The sequence below is a fragment of the Myotis davidii genome, unplaced genomic scaffold (assembly GCF_000327345.1).
Source record: "Myotis davidii unplaced genomic scaffold, ASM32734v1 scaffold854, whole genome shotgun sequence".
In the NCBI taxonomy this organism is placed as follows: Eukaryota; Metazoa; Chordata; class Mammalia; order Chiroptera; family Vespertilionidae; genus Myotis; species Myotis davidii.
The window spans coordinates 1048714-1058544 of NW_006285939.1; the positions used below are offsets into that span (position 1 = coordinate 1048714).

General features: G+C 60.7%; 1 protein-coding gene across 1 annotated transcript in view; it reads right to left on the minus strand.

The window, feature by feature from the left end:
• ARHGAP22 (Rho GTPase activating protein 22) overlaps window positions 1-9831 on the minus strand; it is a 156912-nt gene that overhangs the window by 4223 nt on the left and 142858 nt on the right. The window contains exons 5-9 of the mRNA XM_015559659.1: window positions 5027-5234; window positions 2304-2436; window positions 1412-1485; window positions 738-859; window positions 3-258 (exon numbers count right to left, since the gene is read on the minus strand). Coding sequence (XP_015415145.1) covers window positions 3-258; window positions 738-859; window positions 1412-1485; window positions 2304-2436; window positions 5027-5234 — 793 coding nt within the window. The remainder of the gene's footprint in view (window positions 1-2; window positions 259-737; window positions 860-1411; window positions 1486-2303; window positions 2437-5026; window positions 5235-9831) is intronic.

The following is a 9831-nucleotide window of genomic DNA, read 5'->3' on the forward strand; positions in this document are numbered from 1 at the left end:
GCCTCTTCCCAGGGCCGCGGGGAGCGTTCCTGGAGAGCGTGGCCACGGCCGCCCCGTCCAGAGACGAGGTCCTGAGTGAGGGCGGGCGGGGGCCCCCGGGCTCTGCCTGGCTGTCCTCTGGAACCACCTCCGAGCCCCAGCCCACTGTGCAGGGTGGGCCCCCGTGGGGCGCGGCCGGCCCCTCTGGGACCCTCCCACTGAAGAGCTGGCTGTGCCTGCGGATCAGGACGGTCATCAGGTGCTGGACGAGAGACGTGCCTGCCAGGAAGACGGAACAAAGGCCTGGCTGTGGGCGCTCCAGGCTGGGCTCTGGGCGCTGCGGCTGGGACCCAGGGGGCAGGCTGTCCCTCAAGAGAGGGACAGCCATCCTCCAAACCCAGGCCCAGACAGAGGGGCTCCCCTGCTTTCATATTGAGATTTGGCCTTAATGTTTCATTCCACTGGATTATTTATTGTAAAAACATTTACATTTTAAGGTATGTCAGAACCTTTTTGTTGCTAGACAGAGTAAAACTTATCAAGTTGCAGGCACCGTGCCCAGTAAGGCGGCGAGGTACGCTCCTGGCAGGCGGGGCTGGAAGCCAGAACCTGCGCGTCAGAGCTGCCCCATGTCACCCTGTGCTGCCGAGGGTGCGAGGGCCTGACCATCCACGCTCTCGGGCACAGGCTCTGGCACAGGCCGGGGATGTCTCCCAGGTTACGTGGGCACCCCCTCCCCACACCCTCACACCGGTTACCTTCCATGATGGTCACTGGGTCTTCTATCTGTGGCCGAAGTATATTAGGTCCAAAAACGGTTGCCAGGTTCTGGACGCTCATCTTGTTGACATTGGAGTGGGACTGAACTTCATCCAGAAACCTGTGGGTGAGGAAGGGGCCGTGGGTGGAGAAGCAAATCCTGCGCCAGCTGTGCTGGGAGCTGCCTGGCGCCCACACCCAGCCACGCCCACATTCCCAGGGCCAAGGGCACAGCCAGCTGCCCCTGCCCGCTCAGAGAGGGCAGAGCTTCCCCGGGGGCCCGGGGTGGGGGGCAGCAGAAGCAAAAGCCAGTGGTTGTCAGCATGGAAGGGGGACACACGACTGTCCCGCCTGCAGTTGGGGCAGAGGTCTGGGAGGGCCCAGGCCCCCACCCTGCACACCCGCTCCCAGCACCTGAGCTGGGGTCATGGTCTGGAGGCAGCCTCCTGGGGCAGGGACTGCGAGAGGCACTGAGAGGAGGCAGAAAGCCCGGGGCCGTCCCATTCTTTCCAATGGACTTTCCCTGCGGATCGCAGGACTTTACGCTGCCTGCCCCGTGGAGGCTGTCCGCTGGGTGTGCCGGGCTGATCTCCAAGGTCCCTGTTGGCTGACTGACGTTCAGGGAGCAGAGTGGGTGGAAGAAGGCCCAGCCCTGCCTGCCCCAGCCACTTACTTGCAGATATAACTGAGCAGGTTGTAATTGGCCAGGGGAAGGCTGCTCACTTGCTCAGCCAACTCCAGAGTCCCCTTGGTGTTGGGAGAGAAAAACAGCATTTCTGAGACCAGCAGCTGGCCCTTCTCTCTCCCGAGGCAGGGACAGAGAGGTGGGCAGGGAGGTGGGCAAGGAGGAGGGAGGTGGGGAGGGGGCGGCAGGCACCAGAGGCCAGACCTCCAGCCACCCATTTGGCCTCTGGGTGACCAGAGGGCACCACCACCTCCACCTCCCTCCAAGGAGCAGGCGCGAGGAGCAGCCGGCCTGTGACCTCCTGGAGGAATGTCAGGGCCAGTGCTTATTGAGACACAAATATTTGCCAGATAAAGACCCCTCATCTCCCACACAGCCACAGGGAGGCAAACAGCCCTTCCCCTGGCAGGCACCTGCAGAGGGGGCAGGAGCCTCTTCCCCACGTGAACTCTTTAGGAAGGGGCAGGTGCGAACAGGGGAAGGTCTGCTTGTTTCTGGCCGCTGGGGCCACCTGGGCAGTGCAGGTAAGTGCAGGGTTAGTACCTACTGTGTGGTGTCCTGGGGCATGACCAGAATATGGCCCCGTGCCCCGCGCCCCGCCCCCAGACCCAGGCCTCACAGGGAGGGCCTCCCAGAGGGGATGCTCCAGCCCCGCCCCAGCAGGATTCTGCAGACTGCGCCCCACACAGGACAGAGGAGTCTGCCTCCCCCAGAGGGTTCTCCTGCCCTCCAGCCCCCACCCCACCCAACACAGAGCAAACTGCAGGCGGCATCTCTGTGCCACAAAATGATGACGGTCAGAGTTCTGTGTCCTGACTCCACACACACACCCCTCCCTCGCAGGCCCACCTCCCAGGGCGAGTCCTCGGGAGCCACTAACCTCCCCCTCGTCCTTGGTGAGCAGCTGGGCGCAGCTGAGGAAGTCCTCGTACCTGGCGAAAGGGACCACGGGCTCGGGCAGCTCCCGCAGGTAGAGCTTCAGCAGGGAGGCCACCGTGTGCACATCTGTTGTGCTGCCAGAGGGGAACACGCGAGAGGCATGGGGCCAGGGGACTGCAGGAGTGGCCAGCACAGGCCTCCCAGGAGCAGCCTCTGCTCCCATGCCTGGCATGTGTGCGCGCATGTGCACAAAAGAGACACAGAGGGGTGGGGAGGGGGCAAGGAGCCAGGGACACAGCTGTCCTTGCCCAAGCCTGAGAGTGCCCATCCCCCACTTGCCCTCCATTAGAGAGAGTGGAAGGGAGGGGGAGAGACAGAGAGAAACATTGATGGAGGGGGAGGGCCATGTCAAAGAGTGCAGGCCCAGGGCACTGGCCAGGAGGGTGTGCAGGTCAGAGGTCAGACCCCTGCCCCTGACCTCAGGGTTCCGCTCACACAATGGACGTCTGGGCTTCTGTGCTCCTCACCCTATCTCCAGCACCCCAGCGCCCCAGCACCCCACATGTCCACTCCCAGTCCTCCGTCTTCCAGCTCAGAGCTGCCCAGGCTGAGGGGGCCCCGTGGAGGGCAGCGGCCTGGGCTCTGGGATCCGGTCCTGGTCCTAGTCTTGGCAAGCAAAGTGTTTGCTGCGTCTACTTGTTAGCCATCTGTGCTGGCCCCTGGAGGGCGGGACCTTGTCCGTCTAGTTCTGGCCACACCCTACGCCTGCAGGGCGCTCATTGGGTGAGTAAAGAACCAGAGTGAAGTAAGAAAGGGCCAAGGCGAGAGTTAGGGGAGCCAGCAGGTGTGGCTCAAAGCAGCCTGGGCAGCAGGGGGCAGGCCTGGGAGAGCTGCCCCGGCCCAGGCCCAGGGTGCGGGGGAGGGGAGGGGGGAGGCTGGGTAGGAGCCAGCTCTGGTGAGGAGGCTTCCAGGCTTCTGGGCTCTTTATGGAACAGGGAGCCCAGGACCTGGGGCGGACGTTCCTCATGCAGACAATGAGTGTGGTTTGTGCTTAGGGAGCGAGCCTCTCTGGAAAGCCTGGCCCCGCAGGCGGTGAGGGGAGTTGCTGCTGGACCCCTCTGCTGGGGAGTGAATGAGGAGAGGAGCCTTGGGACCTACACAGGGGGTGGGTACAGATGCAGGGCCAGAGCACCCACGGGGGGTGAGAAGGGGGAAGAATGGCGGCTGTGGGTGCAGATGCAGTTCTAGAAGGAAAAGCAGCCAGAGCCCAAGGCCCAGGGTGAGTCTCCAGGAATCACAGAAGGGGTAGTATTTACAGACATCTCCACCCATGCCCTGGACCACACAGACACAGGATGGAAGAGTCCTGGCAGGCAGAGGTTCAGAACGGACCACAAGTTCAGAGTATCCGGATGCAGCTCCAGCCCTAGCCGGTTTGGCTCAGTGATTACAGTGTTGGGTTGTGGGTTTGATTCCGGTCAAGGGCACATACCCTGGTTGCAGGCTTGATCCCTGGCCCCAGTCGGGGCATGTGCAGGAGGCAACCCATCAGTGTGTCTCTCTCACATCTCTGTTTCTCTCTGCTTCGCCCCCTCACTTGCACTCTCTCAAAAAACCAATGGGAGCTGAAACCAGTTTGGCTCTGGATAGAGCGTCGGCCTGCGGACTGAAGGGTCCTGGGTTTGATTCCGGTCAGGGGCGTGTGCCTGGGTTTCGGGCACATCCCCAGGGAGGGTGCAGGAGGCAGCTGATCGATGTTTCTCTCTCATCAGTGTTTCTGGCTCTCTGTCTCTCTCCCTTCCTCTCTGTAAGAAATCCCTCCCTTCCTCAATAAAATATATTTTTAAAAAATGGGAAAATGGATTAACAAAATAAAAATGAGGCTCCTGGTGAGAGGATCCTGTGCCTCCTGGGCAGACCCCGTTGGGGAACGGTGGCCAGGCTCCACATCTGCAGAAAGGAGCTGACGCGGTGACGGGTCTGGGCAAAAGCTGGAGGGCGGGGCGTTCTGCCCCAGAAGGAGGCCAGGGAGGCCCCAGTTGCCGGCAAAAACCCGTGGACCTATCCTGGGGCCGAGGGGGCAGCATCGTGAAGGCAGATCCACGGAGAAAGGGCAGGAGGAACTCCCCAGGGACAACTGTCCTGATGGGTCGGCTCCTTTCAGAGAGGAGATGCCACACAGCCCCATCGCCCCTGTTCTCAGCCACTGGCTCTGAGTGAGGCTGACTCCACCCAGAGGGTGGACCCTGGGCCCTGTGAGCCCCAGCGATGGCGTAGGATGGGCGCTGGCCAGGACAGGTGGGGCAGGCTCGCTCCCCATCCAGGAACCTGATAGGATGGGGAGCCACAGCGACTGCTCCGTGTTGGCACTGGAGGAGCTCTGCGGGTCACGGGAGGAAGCAGCCAGGGACAGACAACCCCAGGGCCTCAGTCCCGATGCAGCGAGGCCCTGCCTTTCGGCCTGGGTCGCGTTGAGGGGCAAAGGGAAGAGCCTGGTGGATGTGAGTGGCCTGGTCTGTGGCAGGACCGCCCCTGAGAGGAGACCGAGGGCTGCTGCGGGGTTGGGGGCTGTGCTCTGCCCGCAGGGGGGCTGGCCGGGCGCACATGCACCCACGCACGGAACCATCCTGCCCACCAGCCTGCTGCCAGGCTTCCTGGCACCAGCCCACCCTGCCATGGGAGAAGGGGCGGGGCCCCATCTTCGTACCTCCCCCAGGAGCTCACCTGTCAAACAGCGGCTTCTCCCCACAGTCAAAGGCGTCCTGCAGGTCCCGCACCAGGTTGGCCTGGCCGGGCAGGCGGAAGAGCCCCTCCTCGCTGAGCCCACGCGCCCGGATGAAGTCCACGCACTGCTCCACCAGCAGGGGCGCCAGGCGCGGGCCATACTTCCGCTCGTGGTGCACTGTGTCCTCCAGGCGCTGCCCGAAGATCCCTGGGCACAGGGAGGACCCGGTCACACGCTCAGCTGGCCAGCTTAGTGGTGAGAGGGGGCTCTGGGGACAGCGGAAGGCAGGGCGCCGTCCGGGCCAAAGGCGGCTGCTCTGAGGGAGTAGGTTAGAAACTGAGGGCACATCCGGGCCACCGGGAGAGGGAGCAGGAGGGCGCGGTGGACAGGTGGCCTGCCCTGTCCTGTGGGGCTCCTAGCAGCCTGAGGAAGCTCTGAAGGGCCCTCAGGGAAGATGCATCATGCACTTTATTGATTGTTTTACTTAGGCAACACTAACGTCCAAAGAGGCGTGGCTTACATTTAAAAAACAAGGCTGTGTCACCAAAAGTCCTGCTCTAGAATGTCCTGAGCAGCACTCCTTGCAATCCCTCCAATGGGAACCCACCCAATGGCCATCAGCAGTGGAATGAGCAGAGACTTCACAGTCCGCTCACACGGCCCTGACACCAGGGAGCAATGCGCACAGATGGGCAGAGCTCACACGACAAGACACACAGCACATTCATATGAAAACAAAACCATGACTCAACATCACGGCCATCAAGGCAACACAAGTCAGAACCACAGTGAGGTGCCGCCTCACACCCACCAGGAGGGCTCCTATTTAAAAAACAGGAAATTACAAATGTTGGCAAGGATGCAGAGAAGCTGGGACCCTCGTGTCCTGTGGGTGAGAGTGTAAAATGGTGCAGCTTCTCTGCGGGACATTTTGGAGGTTCCTCAAAAAGTTAAAACAGAATTACCACATGACCCAGCAATCGCCCTTCTAGGTCTGCACACAACATAACTAACTGGGAGTGAACTTGCACATATATCATTACACCATGTTCATAGTAGCAGCATTCACAATGGCCCAGGGAAGCACCCCAAGTGTCTACCAGCAGATGAGGGATAAACAAGATGTGGTCTGTGCTTATAATGGAATATTGCCCAGCCTTCCCCGAGGGCAGGTCTAGCGGTGTGCCCGAGCACCGGTCACAGCTCCATTCTGCACAGGCAGTTCTCTGGTCATTAAGAGACACAGCCCAGCAGGCTTCCCCAGAACCGGATGGCGAGCCAGCAGGTAAGAGGTTCAACCCCTCCCCTGGCACTCAGCAGGGGCAGGACTCGGTGAGCCTAATGTCTGCCCCCACACAACGGGTATTATAAGATACATCAGTTCAAGCAGGGCTCAGCAAATGTTCCTTCTCACCCTGCTCCAGCCTGAGACAAAGCACACATACCCTTTGAGAAAACGTGCTCACATGGAGTGTGCCTGACAATGCCACCAAAGCTTTGGGAAGAAGTGTGTGTGTGTACATGCATGTGCATGCGGACTGTTGTGCACACATGTGCATGTGGATTTGTGTGTGCACGCATGCGCATGTGGACTGTGTGTGCATGCATGTGCAGGTGGACTTGTATGTGCATGCATGTGCACGTGGACTTCTCTGTGTGCATGTACATGTGAACTTGTGTGTGCGTGTGAATTTGTGTGTACACATATGTGCATGTGGACTGTATGTGCATGTGGACTTGTGTGTGCGTGTGATTCCCTAACGGCAGCACTGGTGGAGTTCAGTGGCACCCGTGCCCTTTGAGAGCCTGGGCACTTGCTCCTTCTCCACGGTCCCCGTCACACCCAGCCCACATCGTCCTTGTGTGGTTTTGCTGGGTGGTCACCTCTTCTGCTTTGACCTGTGGGGCACAGGTGTCTCCCAAGGGCACTGGGGTCAGGGCCTTAAAGGGACAGTCAGAGGACATAGAGGGGGAGCTGCCATGAACACGGGGTCCCTGAGAGGAGAGGGCACGAGCCTGGCATTGCACCCTCCATGCCTGCTGTCTGCTCTGGCCCAGGCCCTTGCACCTGGGCTCTCCCCACCATGTGAGGGTCCTGTCCTGCCGCCTGCTTTCCTGCTGCCTGGTCCACGCGGAGCCCGGTGCCTCTCCAGCCTCGCTCTTTCCTCTAGCCCAGGGGTGGGCAAACTTTTTGACTCGAGGGCCACAATGGGTTCTTAAACTGGACCGGAGGCCGGAACAAAAGCATGGATGGAGTGTTTGTGTGAACTAATATAAATTCAAAGTAAACATCATGACATAAAAGGGTACGGCCTTTTTTTTTTTTTAGTTTTATTCATTTCAAACGGGCCGGAGCCAGCCCGCGGGCCGTAGTTTGCCCACGGCTGCTCTAGAGCCTGAGATTTCTTATTAGCCTGGGGACAGTTCAGAAGCCCTTCCTGTGTGAGCTGTCCCAATGCCCCCTTCAGCGCCACCACCGTCTCACACTGTCCCCGCCGCCCATCACAGCTGACACGAAGACACTCGCCTCTGCCCAGTTCCTCACAGGGGCCTCCCTCTCCCAAGTCGGAGCTGCTGGGCTCAGAGCAGAGGTCAATGGCGCTGAGGGAAGAACGGACATTACTCAGCTCCACTCCCTCAGCCCTGAGCTGACGGAGGCCACCGTTAGGGGAAGGAGACAGAAAGACAATTCTACAGTTCTCTCCGGAGCTCCACAAACCTTGGGTAATTACACCCACCCTCTGCTTGGCCAGCCATCCTGCTCTGTCTCCTATCCCCTAGACAAGTGTCCTCTGTCTGTCCCTCTCTCCCTCCACACTTCCATTACTCTCACAGGTGGCCCCAGCCCTGTTAGGTGTTAGAGAGCCTCAGAGCTGCCCAGGGGACTCAGAACAAGGGAATCCTCCCAGGGCCTCCTCTGCTGGAAACCCTTTGCTGCCTCCCGCCTCCCCTACAACCACCCCCCCAAGATAAAGTTCAAACTGGACTGGCAGGCCAGGCCCTGCTCCACCCCCTCCCCCAGCCTCTGGGTGCAGAGCGGGGGCCAGACAGAAGGCAGCTGCCTCTGAGCCAGCCCCACTGTACATGGGCACCTGGGTTTCTGAAGGCCCTCCCACCTTGGCACAGCCAACACCTGCCCCAGGAAGCCTCGTGAGCACTCTCCTTGCCCCTGACAGGGCTGAGAGCCAGGAAAGGGATGCCCACAGGCCCTGGCTGGAAGGGGAATGTCACGAACAGAGGCTCAAAGGCAGACAGGGGAAGGGTCTGGTGAGGACCCAGGGTTGGCGAGTGGGCCTGAGGGATGGTGCTGGAAGGGGCGGGGAGAACAGCAGGCCCTGCCCTGGCAAGGACCATGGGCCTGATGAGCACTGACCCCACATGTAGCTCAGGGGCTCTTGGAAATGAGGGGCCTCTCCCAGAGACCCTCCAAGTGCTAGCCAGGCCAGGTGGGGACACAGGAAAAAGATGATGGTCAAGGCCAAAGGCCAAAGGCCATAAAGACAAAGATTCCGAGCCTACCTCTGCATTGGTCTAGGTGCAGATCCTGGCTAAGCAGTTGAGGAGCAGAGTGCCCCCCTTAACTGGGCCTCAGTTTTTCCACCTAGAAAATGGGGATGGTCATACCCGTCTTAAGGACCTGACCCTGGCACCACCAGGCCTTGGGACTGTGCCCACATCCCCAGCACAGCCAAGGGCGCCTGGCAAGAGACCTTGTGCAGGCTTCCCATGTGGCTGCCACCTGCCCCCTTGCAGGAGCTGCCTTGGGGAGCGCCAGGGGAAAGCCTCATTCCAGCCCAGCCGTCCAGGCTTCCTTCTCAACAATGCTCCCCCTGCAGCACCCTGGGCTCAGGCTACGTTCCTGGCCTCCCATGCCCAGAGGCCTTCCTGCCTTTCCCCTTGTCCTTGTCTCCTTGGCAGAGCCTGGTAGGGCCTGGAGCAGCTGCACGGGATTCCCTCAGCCCTCTTGGCACATCTGGGAGGGGTAGTACTGCCAAGAACCAGTTCCAGGAGGCTTGTCAGATCCCTGGAAACCGAGCCAGCACGCAGGTTCCTCGAGGTCCCAGCCCACGCGCTTCACAGCCCCTGGAGAGAACCTGGCAGAGGCTGCTTCTCCTCTGGGTGAACCTCCCGGCATGCCCGCTGCTCTCTGACAAAGCCTGGCCCCCACTGCCCTCTCCCCGGAACCCCATCAGGAGTGGACACCTACAAGCCGAGGCGGCTGGCTCAGATGGGGCCTGAGTGGCGTCCAGCTCTCTGAGCCTCCTCACTGCCACATCCGGGGGCTGTGAGCAGCCACAGGACAGCCCGAGGCAGGTGCTTGATAAGCATGGCCCTCCTCTGAGAGGGGCTGGCTCTGCCTGCCCCCACCCCAGCCTCCAGCCCCCAGCCCCCCAGAGAGGGAGACACTGGATTCCCTCTTATGGCTGATCCTGAGCAGAGACCTCGGCCCTGGTGACTCCAGCTGTGGAAGTTCACAGTCGCCGAAGACACAATGAGAAAAATAATTCTGAAATTCTCTCCAACGATCCACGAAGTTTGGGTGATCCCTTCTCCTCTCTTCTGCCTTCCCCAAGGCAGAGCCCTTCTCCCTGCATCCACCCACCGACTGGAAGGCCACCTTCCAGCTCTCACAGCTGTGCCACGTGCCAGGCCTGTGCCAGGTGCTGAAGCGCTCCGAGCGGCCCTGGGGGCTGTCCGTCCTCCCTGTGAACACCCTTCCCGGCCTCTTCCTGCCCAACAGGCCTCGCCAACCAACAGGCTGAAGTCAGCGCAGGAGAGAGAATCCCAGAGGCAAACATCAACT